The sequence below is a fragment of the Astatotilapia calliptera genome, chromosome 7 (assembly GCF_964374335.1).
Source record: "Astatotilapia calliptera chromosome 7, fAstCal68.1, whole genome shotgun sequence".
Lineage (NCBI taxonomy): Eukaryota > Metazoa > Chordata > Actinopteri > Cichliformes > Cichlidae > Astatotilapia > Astatotilapia calliptera.
Genome location: NC_137428.1, coordinates 6,892,676 through 6,912,440, shown reverse-complemented (window position 1 = coordinate 6,912,440; position 19,765 = coordinate 6,892,676). Strand labels below are relative to the sequence as shown.

The 19,765-nt window shown below is 39.7% G+C and overlaps 1 protein-coding gene across 9 annotated transcripts in view; it reads left to right on the top strand.

The window, feature by feature from the left end:
* Nucleotides 1-4,913: 4,913 nt before the first annotated feature.
* The window catches only part of camk2b2 (calcium/calmodulin-dependent protein kinase (CaM kinase) II beta 2), a 67,082-nt gene continuing 52,230 nt past the window's right edge, over nucleotides 4,914-19,765 (top strand). For 7 of the 9 annotated variants that reach the window (XM_080303402.1, XM_026172810.2, XM_080303399.1 and 4 more), the window contains exons 1-5: nucleotides 4,915-5,388; nucleotides 13,307-13,401; nucleotides 14,833-14,892; nucleotides 16,767-16,821; nucleotides 17,361-17,426. In XM_080303402.1, the coding sequence (XP_080159528.1) occupies nucleotides 5,327-5,388; nucleotides 13,307-13,401; nucleotides 14,833-14,892; nucleotides 16,767-16,821; nucleotides 17,361-17,426 (338 nt within the window). In that variant the 5' untranslated portion in view covers nucleotides 4,915-5,326. Of the gene's footprint in view, nucleotides 5,389-13,306; nucleotides 13,402-14,832; nucleotides 14,893-16,766; nucleotides 16,822-17,360; nucleotides 17,427-19,765 lie in introns of all 9 variants that reach the window. The other 2 variants (XM_080303397.1, XM_080303396.1) reach the window with 1 other exon arrangement.

Sequence of the window (19,765 nt, the reverse complement as noted above, 5' to 3'; positions counted from 1 at the left end):
GCATTGCTTTTCACAGCATGGGGAAAGTGGAAGTGTTGAAAAGCAAAGACTAGCAGACAGTGTGATTACAGATGTATTGAACGTGCACATTAAGCTTAGGAATGCATTACTTTAACTTGAGTCTTAAAGGTTCATAGGCTCATAATAACATATACAGATATTAAGGCATTTTATCTTACTGATGTTTCAGTTTTCTGAAATTACTGACCAGGGTTACCTGAGATAGCTAACGTTAATACATGACTTCAACTGATATCTATACCTGCAACGTAGACATCAACTGTGTGATGCTATCATGTCAACATGGACTAAAATCTCTGAGGATTGCTTCCAGCATGTTCAGTCTATGATGAAGAGTTAAGGCTGCTCTCCAGGCAAAATGTGGTCCAAACTGGTACTAGCACGCTGCATCTGTAAAGTATACTAATGTTGTGGCCAGCTTCAGCTGGAGGTGATTTTACCTGTTCTGTACAATACTGTGCAGCAAAAGTCTTAAGCCACCCCCTATTTCTTTACATTTTGATAGAACGGTGGGAAATAGCTGCAGCAATTTATTGAAATGAGTAAATATATGTGGATATATATTAAATAGGGGGGAAAACAGAGTTTTTAGAATTCCGATGTGCTTGAAAATCAATATTTAGTATGATCATCTTTTTTTCAATTCTCTCTGCATGGCACATCAAAATCTGACAGTACTTTTCTGTGTTCAAAATTCTATTAATTTTGACAAAATCTCCAACACCACCGGTTGATATGAAGCCCAAAGAGGCTGAAAGAGTCTCCACTGTGTTATACAGAGTACTCAGTGTTATACCTCTCTCCTGACCTTCATACATAATCTGTATGTATTATTGTTAGGTCTGCTCTGAGCACCTTGAGGCAACTGTTGTTGTGATTTGGCACTGTATAAATAAAATTAAAATTTAATTGAATAATAATTCAGATTATTATTCCTATTCAAGACCTATTACAACTGATTTTCAGTCCAGTTCTTGTGTAATGTCAGATATGCAATAGCTCAGCCTTTACTCCCCATTTCCCTTTCTTAAAAATTGCTCTTTGATAGCCGCCCTTCCATTGAAACCATTTCTAATAAGACTTCAGTAAACAGCAGATGGATTAGCAGAAGTGCCAGAAGGATCTAAAATGTCCTGTATCTGGTCAATGCTGTAATCTTTCCTATTTATTAATGTTATAACTTAAAGGTATTGTCCATCTGCTGCGTCCTTTTCTCCTATAAATTTTTTTAAAGAGACACTGCACACCACATCAACATATGCAAGGGTTTAGGCTAATCACACTCTGGGAATCATCTTGTTGGTGCAAAAATACTATTGTATGCCATATCAATCTGTTATTGTTGGCATGTTTTTGTATATTCAACTAAAGAAATTGCAACAAATTATGTGTTTTGAGACAAGCTGCTGTATAAACCCCAAAGACACAGTTTAGAATGGATTCTTTGCAACTTTTGGTCCATTCTTTCAGTTATGTGTCTTTTTAACTAAGAATGATCCATAGGTCAGTGTTAAGTGGCTTAACAAACAAAATAGAATTTTTCAAAAAATTTCTCATTAGCACTTTAAATAATTACAAGTAAACCTGTCTCCTTGGAAGTGTGGGTTAGGAGTAGTGAGGAGTGGCTTAAGACTTTTGCAGAGTATTATACAGTAATGTTTTCCACATTGATTTGTACTGTAATGTATTCTACTGTTATTAATGCATCATTCATGATAACATGTTAGAAAACTTTTAACTGTAACAACTTACAATATATTCTATATATACAGAATATAATATATACTGATATATATTTTGTAACAAATGTATTAAAGTGTTTTTATTAAATCTCAATAGTAATAAGCTGATAAAAGTGTGAATTTTATTAATAATTTCATTTATGTTAATTATTTGTAAAACTTATTTATGTGCTTATGTCATGGGTATGGGTCTTGAGCCAGTGCTTTATGTTTAGAGTGTTGAATCTTGTAAATTATTCATTGTTTTGAGTTCTCTGTTTGTCTGGCTTCCTGTTTTATTTTGATAGTCCCTCATCTCTTGTGCATTTGGTTCACTTTGCTTCCCTTGCCTCCTTATGTTTAATTTGTTCCTGCTGTGTTCCCCAGATGTCTCCACTCTCCTAATCTTCCTCTTGTGTATATATTGGTCGTGTCCAAATTCATGGGCTGCATCCTCCTGAGGCCGCATTTGTAGACCGATTACGTCACAGCGACGCGCCGAAGGCAGTCCAAATTCGTAGACTCCTCCGAATGCAGCCGACAAATGCGTCCTCCTTTTCCCTGAATTTGAAGGATGAAGGATGGGTGTGTCAGGTGTGTCCTTCGTGGCCTACCATATCCCAGAATTCTGGAGTTTGGCTGGGCCAAACTCCAGTTTCCAACAATGGCGGCCACTACTAAGTTTTAAAATTACTCTTACTAATCTTTCTGGGTCACAAAATAAACTTTTGACATATTTTCAGGCGAGAAAGTAGTTGTGTAAACATCAAATATCTGCTCGGTTTATCAAGATATCACATATTTGCAAAAGTGCTTCGACGTTTTCGGAGACGTCTGCTACCCACCAGCTCGATAGCTAGTCGGGAGCTCGAGGGTCACTGAAGCCGCCGAGAACGGCAAAACTCCCGGCACATCATTTTCAGATCACCGCGGACTTTCGCTACTCAAGGTTAAACGTAACATATAATTCACTTAGACAACCTAAAAATGTTATTGTTGGGCTTTTTTCAGTGTTTTATTTGTTCGTGAGTCAATCGGTTTGGCTGAGATTAAAGTTATTAGATTAGATTAGATAAAATAAAACTTTATTAATCCCCCGGGGGGGTTCCTCCTTGGTTTTTACACAGCTGAATAAACATCAAACAGAAAACTGATTAAACAGAAGTATGAGACGGTCGAGAATTTATGCCAGTGTCCCGTTATATTTTAGATAGCATTGAGCAGACGGCCGAGTTTATTAAAATCCACTGAGACAGCGGTGACGCTAATCAGAAGGCTAGACCGTCCAATTTCCCCAGCCGTTTACTTCCGGCCTACCCGACCTTCTGAGGACCCGGCCCACGTAGACCGCGAAGGCTGGGTCCTCAGGAGGATGCAGCCCATGAATTTGGACACGACCATTGTCTCAGTCTTCCCTTGTCTCCTGCTCCTCTACTCTCATGGTTCTAAGGTTCCATGTTCCCAGTTCCTGGTTCCCACTGTTTCTCAGTTTAGGTTTTCTGTTTTAGTTCCTTGTTACGTTTTCTTACATTTTCTTATTTTTGTGTTATTAGATTATCTTAATAAGCCTTTATGAATATGGATAAAGGGATTAACAATGCCTATCCCAATGCAAACTCATATATAAGAATGCTACTATAGGTTAATCAATCAATTATTGAGGCTTTATTTACTAGTAATGTATTAATAAAACATTATTAAGCAATTTTGAGTGATATTTCCGTTTCAATAAAGTGTTAAATAATGGACTTAATTGGTAGCAAGCTATAATTTATGCATGAATACATTCTATGAACCTTGCATTAATAATGATTTAGTCAATCATTTTTTTTATTTAACACCAATTAATAAAGAAAACTATCTATCTATCTATCTATCTATCTATCTATCTATCTATCTATCTATCTATCTATCTATATATATATATATATATATATATATATATATATATATATATATATATATATATATATATATATATTAGTTCCTAATTACTCAGGAAACGTCAGTGTTGTTTTAATGCATTGGCTCCATATACTTTCATACATCATCTTGTATACAGCTGGATAATCCGTAAGTATCATATACATCACACTCATTTTCAGTTATCTGTCTTTTTACTGTGTAAATGGAAATAATACGGTTATAATATCTTGAAGAGAAGAATAGAATATGAAACCTACGAAGCAAAATGTAATAAGCCTTAATAGTATTTTCTCAGCTTAAGGCAAGAGTCGATACTTGATCTGCCTAATGAACCCAGACCACAGCTAGTTTAGTGAATTTTTCCTCTCCCCATTTTTTAAAGACACCATTTGATATTTTGGGCTTTCTTGTTTCACTTATGGCAGTATAATTGATATAAATAGTGTCAACAGTATTTCCATTGGTTGCTTTAAGAGTAAAGTTGAGAGTAGTCCTCTGTACCCACCCACAAATGATTATTTTGTCTGTCCCTGAGTTTTAATTTAACATTCCTCTGGTTGTTTCACTACTACTCTTCCTGTGTATATCAGAGAGCCTTATGTGTTAATCTTACATATTATACAAGCTATGAAGCTCTAGCTTCATTAGCATATTTGACATGAGAATAAAAAAAAAAAACAATTCCTCGCAACCGCTACCATCTCCTCCACCACCACATGATTACGCAGCCAGTCAGTGTTGAATCTAGTCTTTCTTAGCTCAACATTTGTACAGAATTCATGTTACTACCATACTTGATGTGATTTAAATTTGGCAGAAGAGGACAAATATAGAAACATTAGCTGGAAATTGTCTTTCAAGATAGCAATTAAAAATAATTATGCAAATATGGTCGGAATGTATAACAACAGTAAGACTTATGCAACCTTGTAAAAGTTTTCATTTAATTAAAAAAACACCTCTGAAATAAACGGTATGGAGTAGAAAGTGCAATGTTTGGACTTTGAGGCAGAAGCAGAAAGCCATATAACACGGACATACTAATTTCTACTCATAAATGCATCTTTTGCGGGGGGTTCCCCATGCCCCATCTCTGAACACGCCCATAATCCCTTTACAAAATTGTAATAAAATTATTATGTTTATTGATTATTACTTTCTTAGGTTTTGTGATAAACTGAGGGACTCCTCACCGAATCCCAAAAATAGATCCACACTGCGCCCTTACTGAGTTCCAAGTGCAGTAATGTCATTGTATGCTGCAGGCTTCTCTTCGCTTTATGATGTATTAAGTGTAATCAAATTTTGCGCTCCTCCGCACTCTTGGGTCAGCTCACTATCGGCTTTTGATTTTTCTTTTTCTTTCTTTCTTTTCCTTTTTTCTCTCTCTCTCCGGAGAGACACGTCATATAGTGAGCTCACATTACTGTTTCGTGTGGTATTTAAAGAGTGCGTCCTCATTGCTTGGCAGAGCGGAGAGCCCACTGACATCCGAGCCGGGAGCGTGCGTGTGTGTACCGGCCTGCAATTGAAGCACTCCGCCGTCCGGAGGTCTAAGGTGGGCGGAGACTTGAGATCGAGGTCCTCCTGTGTGCAGATAGAGACACACCGTACATTTGTGAGACGGCACCCGCACACCGGTCCGAGGAGGAAACATCATGGCAACGACTACTTGCACACGTTTTACAGATGAATACCAGCTGTACGAGGAGCTTGGCAAGTAAGCCGCTGTTATATTAATTATCCAGAGTCTCCTGCATGCAGCCTGACCCCGTCCTGTAACCGTACAGAGCATGAGGAATCAAGGTCTGCACATCTGCGGTGATGATTGCAGCTCCATCCTTCCAAAACAAACGCACGCTGGTCTGGAGCAACTAAAATTAGCTCTAAACCTAAATCCTCAGTGCAGGGCGTATTTTGTGGACTTCTTGAAATGCATGAGCCAACCAGTGATGGTGTTTAAGATTGTCAGATTCTGTGTGAAGAAATACTTTAAGGGCACCCCCGCCCCAGGCTAATTAGGGACAAAGCGGTCTAATATGAGGGACAGATTGGAATCATCATCAGCTGTCTTTAATCACAGTGGCAGAAAGCTCAACAGAGATGTCAAAGAATAATGCTGCTACTGCCCTTGATCTACTGCAAATCTAATGAGGTGTGTCTTGTGATTAATAAGGAAAAAAGATGAGGGAGTGAGGATGTGTGGCCCTTAATAGGATGCAGACAAATTGAAACTGAAGAGGCTATGGGTGCCCCAGTGGGTAGAGGCAAAGTGGACTCAATGTCTCTGTCAGGTTGTGCGTGGGTAGAAAGGATCTCTCTGCAATGTTTGCCTCACAGGAACATTTATTCAATAGCCAGGCACAGTGAGAAAAAAAGCTTATTGTGATTGCTGTGGTTGGTTACAGTATGAGCATTTTATGTTTATTTTAAGTTCAGTTGTTTTTTGGTGATCTTTTGTGTGTGTGTGTGTGTGTGTGTGTGTGTGCGTGAAGTGATAACTTAAAGACAATAGTCACACCAGCAACAGCTGCCCTTGCTGATAATAGAGGCTTTATTTTGCTTGTGTTGTCATGTCTGCTGTGTTCCAGGTTTATGAATTTGGTTTTGAATGTGCGATGCAGATGTAAAAACAAGATTTGCTGATGAGTATTCCCTGACTCACACCAAGTGACCTTGGTCACCCAATCAACCCCAACTCTGGTATAAGTAAAGGTACTGCATTGAATACTCAATGACCAGACAAATATGTATTTAGAGTAAAAGTATTGAATGCAGTCAGTGACATAAGGCTTATTTCTAAGTAGCATATTGGATTAAAGCTAACAATGAATTTGATTTTCAGTGCTAATTATTTTTAGGTGTTTTGCAGTTAAGTACAGTTCTGATGTACTTAAATATTATCCAGCATTTCTTTTGAAGCCTTTAACAACTATAAAATATAACCATGGCTAAAATGTGATTTTGGAGGTTGGATAACCCTAAATTCAGACACAGGCACATTTGAACCCTTGGATATAATGCATTATTATGCTGTAATTAAAACTCACCAATGTTAGGACTATACGGTACAGTCACGAGTCATCCCTTATGTCTTTATATTTAGCTTGAAAGGAGCCAGCCTCGGAAGCACTAGTTCTCTACATATTTTGAAGCTCTTTCAGACTTTTTCTTTTGGACATTGGCTGCTTTTTTACCGAATTTTAGTTCAGTCCTTGTACCTGATCCTTTTCAGAAAATGATTCTTTTGTTTGTGAAACCACTTGACACTAATACATTATGAATTCAAGTATAAAAAGGCAGACAAGATTAACCAGAGTGTCATCTACATAACAGAAACTTAAACAAAGAACCAATTTTAAATGGAATCTTAGGCACTTTATTGCTAGGAGCCTGTTGCAAAAGCATAGTTCAAGTTTCTTTAGTTGAATCTATGGAAAATATCACAGCAGAGTAAGTAGGTATGGAGTAAGAAAAGTGGCAGGCTTAAAAACACTACCTACAGCAGATGAACAGTGTCTGAAAATCATGTCCTTAAGAAATACAAAAACCAGCAATGACACATCAGACAGCTGTTACAGATTTGCCAGCTGCACGTCCATGATGCTAATCCCCCATTTCTCCACTTCCCAAAAAGTGCTATACTGGATTGAGATCTGGTGACTATGGAGATCATTTGAGTACAGTGAACTCATTGTTATCTTGAAGAAACCAGTTTGAGATGATTTGAACTTTGTGGGGAAGATAAATGAGGCTACAAAAGAGAGAGCATATTTCTGCCATATTGGCTTAAAATTCTTCTCCTCGCGTATGAGGTCTTGAATAATCAGGCTCCATCTTATCCAAATATAGCACATCCCCCAAAGACTGCTGGCTTACACATGGTTCCCAGGGTATTTAAAAGTAGAATGAGAGGCCTTGAGCTTTTAGGCCCTTCTTGTGTGGAACCAGTTCCCAGTTTGGATTTGGGAGACAGTTTTAAAATTAGACCTAAAACTTATTATAACTTATTAAAACTTATTTTTGATCAAATTTATAGTCAGGACTAGATCAGGTGACCCTGAATCCTCCCATACTTATGCATGAATAGGTCTAGGCTGCTGGACGCTTCCCATGATGCATTGAGGGTTTCTTGTTCACTCACTTTCTTCATTCACTGTGTGTTTACACACCACTCTGCATTTAGTCATTAGTTATTATTAATCTCTGCTCTATTAACCACTGTCACCAACCACTGTCACCAATTGTTTGGTCAAAGGGGGTCATCTGATTATTGAGGTTTTCCCTGTATTAGTGTAGGGTCTTTACCTCACATTATCAAGTGCCTTGAGATGACTGCTGCTGTGATTTGGTGGTATATAAATAAAGTTGAATTGAAAAAAGTGGTTCAGTAATACACTAATGCTTTAATAGTGTAAGAAATTTTTTAGCACTAATTAAATATTATTTCAATTTTTTATTTTTACTATAATTAAATTTTTACTTAAATTCATCTGATACATACAGTCTGTGATTCCATGTTTAACTTTAATTGTCAGGCCATTGTGATGCCCCTAATGTATATGCAGTAATTCAAAGAATTCCAAGCCAGTAACATTTACCTTACCGTGTTTCTCAATGACTATCAAGTTCTTCTCCTGAAAAGCTGGTTTTGTTCTATGCCAAATGCATCTACTGTGGCCAAACAACCCAACATGAGTGACTATGAATGGCTAATTTTGCATATTTGTAGATTACAAGATGCCAATAATTTTTAGAGCTGCATTTATTGGAAATGGACTTTAGTTTTGGCAAATTAGCAGCTTGCTTCATGTGTAAACAAACTGTAGACTCCAGTATCCAAACACTGTAGAAATTAGCATTATTAATGACCAAAATTGTTAACCCCATGTCAGATTCTTGATTACCACATGGAATTTCCAGGAAGATTGCCATTATGTTATTATCATATGAAGGAATAGACTTACTACTAAAAGTTTTCTATCTGGCTATATGACATCCATTTTTATTATATGACAAAAGGGAAAAGATAGCAGATTAGGTAAGAGACCTTACACTCACATTAATCCAGGTTTTAGACCCAGATCCAGCACTCCAGCTGATTCCCACCTGCCCTGCAGATAACCTGTCATGTTTAAGCTCTGCTGCCTTTCCCACCAACCAGCGGGATGTCAGCAAGTGTCATGCTTAGTCACCCTGTCTCCCCATAATATATTCATGTTGGAGAGCTTGTGAGATGCATGGGCTCTGAGGGGAGTGTGAGTGTTTCATTGCATAACAATACTGAGGTGAGATAAAATTAGCTCTGAGAAATGACAGAGGAGGTTATTTCTGTTGGTCTCTATTGAGTTTGAAGAGCAAATGTGGCCCCCAAAAACTCTAAAATGCACACACTTAGGGTACTTCAAATTGATGGCTTTTCTTTCCTGTTTGATGCCGCTGAAATTACTGGAATTATTCAAGTTGTAAAGGAGACACGACTGTAAATAATAATAGAAACAAACCCAAAGTTATTGTGTATAAATGCTGTAACCACAAGATACACTGTTGTTCCATTTGGGAATATGTCTAGATTCTCAATGGTGTAGATCATGTTTTAGCTTCACTAAAAGGTGTTTTACGTCTAAAACAGTGGGTAGTATGGTTAGTAGCTCTGTGGGTGAGCAGACAACCATATGCTAGATGGTCAGAGAACAGTGGACGGGGTTCGAGTCTAACCTGTGGCCATTTGCACTTTGTCACTCCTTTCCTGTCAATTGTCAGCTTTGCCATCAAATGAAGGCTAATACAATCTTTAAAAACAAAGGGTTAACTTATGAGAAGGTAAAATGTCAAAAACAATGAGAAGTACATTTGCCTTCATTATACATTATTTCCTTAGGGATTAATAAAGTATTCTGCTGAGCCCTTTTGGTCTGTCTGTCTGTCTGTTTGACAGTGCAGTGACAGACAGACAGACAGACAGACAATATAAGAGCCCTTACTTTTTAAGAGTTGTTGAGGCTAGGTTAAGAAGAGAGAGGTGACAATGAATGAGTAGCAGTATGAAGAAGTCTGAAGTGGCAGAGATGTGTGTGAGGATGGTGTAAGACATGTATGAGGACAGTGAGTGATCTTTGGAATATGTAGGTAGAAAAGAGCATGGAGAGGTGGAGATATGCACTGGAAAGAAGAGGAATGAAAGTCAATAGAATCAAAAAGGAATACAGGTGACAGGTAACAGTGAAGACGAAGATGTAGAGATAGTGAATGTAGATGGAAAAGAGGACCAAAGAGAATTATGAATGTGGAAGACATCCAGAAGGTAGATGTAACAGAAGAGAATGCAAGGACGAGTGGATGATGGCGGAAAATGATCTGCTGTGCTGACCATTAAAGGGAGTAGCCGAAAGAAGAAGAACACATTTTGAGTGTTGGTGCTGGAGTAGCACCAACACTGAAAAAGAAGCCTATCAATCCTGAACATAATGATATTTCATGCCAGTGTCATTGTAGTAGACCATATTAGAACTTGCCTTAATCAGCCAGGCTATCCTAAGCCTAGGCTTAATTTCCACACTGGATGTTATGTGATCTGATGATAGAATGTGTAAAGTATAAAAAACGGACACGTCTTCTGGGTCTGAAAAGTGAAGCCGGTGTGAAAATGTCATAAATCTCCATTGTTTCCAATGGCCAGCAGGGAAGGAGGCTCCTCTGTTTGCAAAAAGAACCTATGTTATATAGAAGTCTATACGAAAACTGCTTACTATATTTAGGCCCTCACTAAACACTTACCTGATCAGTTTATGTTGTCAGTCACTATAAGTTAAAATATTTTTACAGCACTGTGCTCTTATTGTAATTTATTATGCTCCTGTTTAGCAAATAAAGCAATAAAGGAGAGTATACTTCAGAGAGGGCCTATGTTGTTATCCACAGTAGATACTAAATAATAGTACTGTGTCCCTTGGTTCCGCAGTCAGATCCATTACCTGCTAATTACAGAAAAATCTAAGTAATATAAATTTGAAGCACTTAATTGGGTAAGAGAGGAACTAATCTAGAATAGTTAAGAGAAAACATGAAATATACTCTTGGGGTGGCTGTAGCTCAGGTGGTAGAGGAGATCATCTACTGATCGGAAGGTTGGTGGTTTGATTCTTGGCTTCCCCTAGTCTGCATGCCAAATATCCTTGGGCAAGATACTAACCCCAAATTGCTCTCCGATGCATCCATCGGAGTGCGAATGCGTGTGAATGTTAGTTATAAAGCACTTAAAAAAAATGTGCTTGTGTGAATGGGTGAATGCACAAGTTGTGTAAAGCGCTTTGAGTGCTCAGATGAGTAGAAAAGCGCTTTATATAAGAACCAGTCCATTACTATACTCCCTGTGTGAGGAGATAGTGATGTTTTTAATGATTTGTGGTTGACCATTGACCAGGACACCCAACCGAATGTGATCAAAATATGAGACCTAAATAAAATTTAGGCTTGTGATTTTAATTTATTCTCTTCTCAACATATTCACAATTTGTTTTTGGAAAAGAATAGCCCCTGGTGTTGATGAGGTCCGCCCCGAGTTCCTGAAGGCTCTGGACGTTGTAGGGCTGTCCTGGTTGACACGCCTCTGCAATGTTGCGTGGAGATCAGGGGCAGTACCTGTGGACTGGCAGACCGGGGTGGTGGTCCCCATCTTTAAGAAAGGGGACCGGAGGATGTGTTCCAACTACAGGGGGATCACACTCCTCAGCCTCCCTGGGAAAGTCTATGCCAGGGTGCTGGAAAGGAGAGTTCGTCCGTTAGTCGAACCTCGGATACAGGAGGAACAATGCGGTTTTCGTCCTGGTCGCGGAACACTGGACCAGCTCTTTATCCTCTCCAGGATACTTGAGGGTGCATGGGAGTTTGCCCAACCAGTCTACATGTGTTTTGTGGACTTGGAGAAGGCATTCGACCGTGTCCCTCGGGGTGTCCTGTGGGAGGTGTTGCGGGAATATGGGGTGTCTGGCCCATTGCTACGGGCCATTCGGTCCCTATACAACCGTTGCAAGAGCTTGGTTCGCATTGCCGGCAATAAGTCGGACTCGTTCCCGGTGGGTGATGGGCTCCGCCAGGGCTGCCCTTTGTCTCCGGTTCTGTTCATAATTTTTATGGACAGGATTTCTAGGCGCAGCCAAGTGGCGGAGGGCTTTCGCTTTGGTGGCCTCAGAATCTCATCTCTGATTTTTGCAGATGATGTGGTTCTGTTGGCTTCATCGGGTGAGGGCCTCCAGCTCGCACTGGAACGGTTCGCAGCCGAGTGTGAAGCAGCGGGAATGAGGATCAGCACCTCCAAATCTGAGGCCATGGTTCTCAGACGGAAAAGGGTGGAGTGCCCACTCCGGGTCGGGGATGAGTTCCTGCCCCAAGTGGAGGAGTTCAAGTATCTCGGGGTCTTGTTCGCGAGTGATGGGAGAAGGGAGCCGGAGATCGACAGACGGATTGGGGCTGCAGCTGCAGTAATGCGGACGCTGCACCGGTCCGTCGTGGTGAAGAGGGAGCTGAGTGTAAAAGCGAAGCTCTCAATTTACCGGTCGATCTACGTCCCTACCCTCACCTATGGCCACGAGCTGTGGGTAGTGACCGAAAGAACGAGATCGCGGATACAAGTGGCAGAAATGAGCTTCCTCCGAAGGGTGGCTGGCCTCTCCCTTAGAGATAGGGTGAGAAGTTCGGCCATCCGGGAGGGGCTCAGAGTAGAGCAGCTGCTGCTCCACATCGAAAGGAGCCAGCTGAGGTGGTTCGGGCATCTGACAAGGATGCCCCCTGGGCGCCTCTTGGGTGAGGTGTTCCAGGCATGTCCCACCGGGAGGAGGCCCCGGGGCAGACCCAGGACACGCTGGAGAGATTATATCTCTCGGCTGGCCTGGGAACGCCTTGGTATTCCCCCGGATAAGCTGGAGGAGGTGGCTGGGGAGAGGGAGGTCTGGGCCTCTTTGCTTAGGCTGCTGCCCCCGCGACCTGGCCCCGGATAAAGCGGATGAAGATGGATGGATGGATGGATGGATGGAATAGATAAACAAATAGAGCTGCAACAAAGGCTACATTGTATAGGGTTTGATTGTATAACTAATTTCACTCTATCTAATAGATACATTTCTTGGATTAAAAAAGTGCTTAAACTAATCTGACATCAAATTAAAATTAGTAATTAAAAGTGAGTTACTACTGCAGGAAAAGGCATCTTTGCACTGTTTCTCTTGGACACAACGTTTATGTCTTAAATAATGCTTTTATGTGGCTGTGGTTGGATTTAGGAATAGGTTAGGTAATAGTGCTCACTGAGATACATGGTTATGTCGGAAATGATGGGTGGTTTGTATGCTTGCCTAACAGCAAGAATGTCCAGGATTCAAATCTACCATCTGAGGCCTTTCTGTAAGTTTGCACGTCCTTCCTGTGTCTGCATGGCATCAGGTTAACACAGCTGTGATTGATTTTCTACCTTTCTGCTTCAGTACCTAAAACCTTTGGATAATACTCTGTATTAGATTAGACAGAAAAGAGTCCAGAATGACAGTGAGGTCAGCTGGACAGCTATGATGTCCCTATTGATGCTGACCAAGCTTATACAGCAGCCTCTCACCCCCTGTTTCCTGTCTTTTTTTTTTCCCCAGGGGGGCCTTTTCAGTGGTGCGTCGCTGTGTCAAACTTTGTACAGGCCAAGAGTATGCAGCCAAAATCATCAATACCAAAAAGCTCTCGGCCAGAGGTGAGAGTGAAAAACAAAGCAATCAAATACTCTCTGCATTTTCAGGAATTTGAAGAAGCAGAGACATCATGTCATCATCATGTATATGTCCCAGATTTGAAAGGCTCACATTAGCATATTTTAGCGCTTGTTTGATTCCAGAGTGTGAAGCCTTCACGTCTGTTTCTCGGAGAGAGGCAGATGATAGGCTCAGTCATAATCCACAGCACGAGAACTAATCTGTGCTTTGAAAATCATTTCCCCAAAAAATACTTACAAGGAGAGTCCAACTATGAGACAGCTGCATTATGTTTTTGTTTTTTTTACTTTTCCCAACATAACACTGACAAAAAAGGAAAGACAATACAAAACACCTCTGAAAGCAGCTAAAAATACAGTGGTGTTATTGCTGTTCAGAAATTAGCTCATCGGTGGGACTGTGGGAGTGTCAGCCTCACACAACCTTTATTAAAAATACAACCAGTTCTGTCTCGGGTTCAGGAATGTTTCCGCTGAAATTGTTTGTTCCTCTGTGTGCAGAACTGATACAGATGCTTGTGTCTGAACTGTAGGGCAACACTAGCTGCCTACAGCACAGAGACTTACTTGGATCTCTTACACTAACCTCCAAGCAAAACATTCAGTTGAACCAAAGCTCTTCTTGTTTCCTTCTCTACTTTCCTTGGTTACTTTTTTCACCTTTTGGTCATTTCCTTACCTGTATTTTTTCTCCTCTATTTTATCCCTTGTTATGCCTGTCTTGGTTTTTTCTTGTCTACCTATTTTTATTTTCTATTCTTTCTGCAGTGTCATTCCTGATATGTTTCTCCTGTAGTCTCTTTCCTCTGATGTTGTTTTTCTGCTTTTGCTGCTGGTTCTTCCTTCTTTTCTGTCTACTTCTCTCTTCACCATTCCTCTTCCTTTCCCTTTTTCCTCTCTTCTTTCTTCCCTTGTATCTTCTGTCTTTTCTGTCCCTGTTTTTTCCTCTCCTTTGCACTGATGTTTTCTTCACTTCTATAATTGTTTAACTCGACTTTTCTCTCTTGTTTCCCCTTCTATCACTTCTCTTGTTTTACTTCTTGCTTTTTCTTGTCATATCACATCCTCTCCAGTTGTTTTTGGTATCGTTTTCTTTTTCTGCCTTGTTTTTTGTCCTCTCCTTTCCTATTTTCTCCCTGTTTTCTTTTTGTTTTTCATTCCATGTTTCCTCTCTTCTCATTTTTCCCCTCCTTTTCTTTCTTGTGTGCTTACTTTCTTGTTTTCGCACCCCATTCTGTTCCCCATTCTTCATTTCTCAACGCGTTTTATTTACTTTATTTTCTTGTTTCATTTACTGTCATATCATCCCCCTTTTTCTCCTGTTTCTTCTCCTTGCCATTCGTTTTGACCACAGTGGCGTTTTCTTGCTTTGCTTGTTTTGTCGCAAACTAACATAGCATTACTTCCTTGTAGACCATCAGAAACTGGAGCGGGAAGCCAGGATCTGCAGATTGCTAAAGCATCCCAACATTGGTGAGACTTTTTTTCAGATTTCTGTTTATTACATTTTTAAAGATAACTCATCCAAGTGACTTCTTTAGTCTCAGCTGACTGCACGTTCCCCCAACCTTATAAACAGTACAATAACGGAAACCACCCCGGTGAATGAACAATGGGCTGTGAGGTCAGTTCCTTGATTATTAATATGCAAATTCTAATGAGAACTTAAGGTTGGGGAAACCTGCAGTCAGCTGAGACTGAAGAAGTCACTTGGATGAGTGACGAAACATTTCTCCCATTGAAAACACAGGTGTCTGAGGTGGAGTTGGGGAGGAGGTGGGTTGCACGAACGAAAGTCTGAAAGGAGGATAGACGAAGAGCACAGATTCAAATCATGCGAAGCGGAGGCTGATTGGCTCAAAGAAGGCAGATGAGAAAATAATTGGGCAAGAGTGAGAGTCTGAATAATACAAAGACAGGAGAGTATGTAAAATGCACGGAATTGAGCATAAGTAGTTTGTAGACAGCAGGCAAGAATATTATTGGACAGAGTAATGATATCAGAATTGAGTTTAACAGTGTGGGGAAATGAGATAAGAGATTACAGATCTTCCTCACTGAATTTACGCATAAGCTTCATTGGAACTGAGCAATACTTATGAATTTAGTTTTGCTTTTCTTATTTCTATTGTACAGCTGTCTATTTTGTATATGTATCTGACAACATCATGTTAGTGGGCGTGATGAGGCTTAATCAGAATGTGTTAATGTAAGCCCTTTGCATTAGCAATCTTACTGAGTTAGCTAAACTATTGAATTATATATACAGTCATACTAAGTTGTTCTTTGTTAATATTAATTGTTTAACATCTGTGACCCTGAGTGAAGTGAGTTGTGGGGTTGATGACTATCATCAGAAAAATCAGAAGAGTGCACAATGATCCTCTTAACAATGCACAAAGAAAGACGTGCAATGTGAACTTCAAAGTCTTTGCACTGAAGTTTTGCAAGACAAACAGTAATGCTGTGTATGTTTCTAAAAATTAAAAAAACAAACAAACCATACAGGGAGATGCTGACATAAAATGGGGCATTTTTAACTCATTAAGTTATATTAAACTAATTCTTTTGTTAGAGGTGAACTAAAAATATTTCAACTCTCTTTAATGTATTTCAGATTTTTATTTAGACTATTTAAACACTGAAAATATTTCACTTTTAAATCTGTCAGCTTAAGATTTTTATTGATAAGCCATCATAAATGGGAAATAGGCTTTAGTGAATTGCTTAATGGAGAAATTGTCAATAATGAATGCATGAAAGGCCCCAATGTTTAACTTTTTATATTTAAAATGTAACTTCACAAACTTCTGGTTGGGATCTCATTTCTATACACTGGCTATACAGACATTAATTGTGATAAAAAAAATAAAGCAGGGTGTGCTTTAGGGTGTGGTTGCCTTGTGATGGACAAGATGCTGCCATATGGCTTTAACACTATGCAAGAGAAATGATACATCATTTGAAAGATAAACCTATAACACTCCCAAAGACACTCTAAATCTGCATCTCATTTTATATTGGCCTAAATTAACAGCCTAATTCATATCAGTGAATAAGCAATGTCCTTTGCTACCCAGAGTAGCACTAGTGTTGACTGATCAGCTGATCAGCTGTTTAGCAATATGAAATATCAGTTCTTGTGGAAAAATATTCGTCAGTTAAAAAAATAGAAATAGAAAAAGCTAAAGCAATATCTATTGTTTGTTCTTACCAGTATGTCTTAAATATATGGGCTCATTTGGTCTATAATAGTGCCGAAAGGCCTTAATAAATGTGCTTTATAGCAGCCTGAATAAAAAAAATGTCCTAAAACAGACCTAATTAGTCTGATATCCCTCTTGCAGTTCGTCTTCATGACAGTATCTCTGAGGAAGGCTTCCACTATCTCCTCTTTGACCTGTGAGTTGCTTCCTTTCTTTTTTACTTCTCCTGTTTTTCTCCTTCCATCCTCTACTTCTTTTTTCCCTTCTCCCCTCCCTTGTCCTCTGCCTCCTCTTTCCTCTCCAATGGTGCTTCATTTTCCACTCCCTTCCTTCAGTCCTTATGGCATCTGTCTCCTCAGTGATGCCACTGCTTTACATGATTTCTTTCTTTATACCTGCATCTCTTCATTCCTTCTTCTCTTCTTCTTTTTTCTCTTCTGTCTCCATCCCCCTTCTTGGTTCCAAGGCAGTTCCCCCATTGCATAACAGCACCCCCACCCCCTTCCTTGCGGCTCCCGCTTTAGTGCACACACAGATAGATCTACACTCCCCCGCACTGGAGCCAGTCTCCATGGCAACACAGTCAGAGTGAATCCTGCAACCGGGGTTTCCCCCTAATGAGGACATCCCCCTCCTGCATGTGTGTGTGTGTGTGTGTATACATTTGTGCTGTCTGAGTAAAGAATAAAAATTTATATAATTTGCCATTTTAACCTCCATCTTTCTATTTCTCAGAGTGACAGGAGGGGAGCTGTTTGAGGATATTGTGGCTCGAGAATACTACAGTGAAGCAGATGCAAGGTAAACCCCTGGTGAATATTATCTTTGACCCCTTTTTCTTCATCTTTTCTTCATCCTCTGCCTATGTCAGTCCTCCAGCCTCTGCAGTCCTCCAGCAGCAACTTGGAGAGTTGTGTTCCTCTCATTAGCACGCAGATAATTTTGACACATTGTTTTTTCTTTTTTTCTTTTTTTTTGGCAGAACAGGCTGTGGCTCTGACGGATTATACCTCTGCGCAATTTTCTGTGCACTGAATTGCAAATTGAGGGCGAGGAGCTTTCTCCAGAGTCCAAATTTACAGACAGATTGAAACATACAAGAAAACTGTACAGAAGGCACACATGCCCATGCCATAACCCCCTTAGGAGGCAGACTTAAATCAATTTGACTGCGGAGGCGGTTTGTGAAGGCGTGAGAGAGAAGAGAAGAAGGGGACAGAAATGTTAAAGGGAGGATGGGAAGAGGTAGAATGAGAGATGCAGTAAACTGATTTTTTAAGCTATTTATTATTTTCCATAAACAGATTTATCCCTCAATCCTCGTCCTAACTCTGGCTTATTCATCTGTTATCCAATTCAGGACAATGAGTGATCTTTTTCACATTCGGTTTGGACTGTTATACTTCCAACATAAAATATGAAGTATTAATCAACTATAGCGTGAGAGCCATCAAGTTTTCAAGTGAAGCAGGGTTTGTTTTGTGTCTATGCAGCAACAGTAAAACTGGAGTTTTGTATTATGTTGCCAAAAGCATTATATAAATGTTTTATCTGTGGTAATTCCTCAAATTGTAATTTAGGTAAAGTAATAAAGTACAATATAATCATCAATCAAATCATGATGTTTATGCTGTCAGAAAATAAATTACCATACCTTATTGTCAATTTATTTTATATTTAAACAGTGCCAAATCACAACAACAGTCACTTCAAGGGGCTTTATATTGTAAAGTAGACCCTACAATAATACAGAGAAGAACCCAACAATCATATCACCCCCTATGAGCAAGCACTTTGGCAACAATGGGAAGGAAAAAAACCCTTTTAACAGGAAGAAACCTCCAGCAGGGAGGGGTGGCCATCTGCCATCTGGGTGAGAGAATTGAAGACAGGACAAAAGACATGCTGTGAAAGAGAGCCAGGGATTAATAACAAGAATGAGTCAATGCAGAGAAGTCTATTAACACATAGTGAGTGAGAAAGGTGACTGTATCTTTAGAGTTGCCTTACCTTTAAGTTCTGTTATGGAAATCTTTGCAATCTTTGCAAAGGGGGTCAAATACAGGTAATGGTAGAGAGTGTGATGAGGAGGTGCTTGATATAGAACAGAAATGAAGGACAGACAGTATTAAATTTGAAAGAGATCGGAAACTGCAAGGTGGTAGCAGGGTAGAATGTAACAGGAGGGCTTTCGGTAATCAGTAGGATGGCTTTGGAGAGTAAGAAGAGGAAGTGGGTGAAGGCAGAGGCAAGGATTAAATGGTGGAAGTTGGAGAAAGCAGAATGTTGCTCAGAGTTCAGGGAAGAGTTATGAAAAGCTCTGGGTGGTAAGAGAGAGTTATCAGATAGTACTGAGGCATTTGGTTTAGCCTTTTGACAAACTAAAGAGGACAAGGACACTTGGTGGTGGAATAAGGAAGTACAGGAAGTACAGGAAAGTATTCAAAGGCAGAGGATAGCAAAGAGTAAAAAGTAAGTCAGGGAGATGACGAAAGTAAACAGGAGTACTGGAAGGCTGGGGTACATCAAAGAAAGAGCCGGCAAAGGAAAAGGCTTTTAGTGAATTGTTGTATGTGAGATAGACACAAGGGAAAGAGAAAATTACTTTTGCTGATTGGCTAAGCAGAAAGATTTAGCTGCAAGTGATGCACAGCAGGTTAAGGTGATTAAGGAGAGAAACGGAAATGTGCTAGTGATAAACAGTGATAAACCTGTTGAGTTATGGAGATACCATACCATACCAACTTTATTTCTAAAGCACTTTAACATAAAACCAGAGTTTCACAAAGTGCTGTACATGTTAATAGCATACGTAAGGAAAATTAAAATGAGATACAATAAAATAAATAGATACAATAAATTGAAACATGTTAAAACAAATTGAGTCAACCCCTCTAATCAATGCCAAAGGCTTCAGCGAATAAATATGTTTTAAGAAGACTTTTAAATTCAGAGAGAGAAGAGGCCTGCCTAACATGCAAGGGCAGATCATTCCACAACTTTGGAGCAGCTACAGCAAAAGCACGATCACCTTTAAGTTTATACTTAGTTTTCGGTACCTTAAGGAGTTGCTGATTGGCGGACCTAAGGGAACGGGCAGGTGTATATGGTTGTAGTAGCTCCGAGAGGTAGGGGGGGGC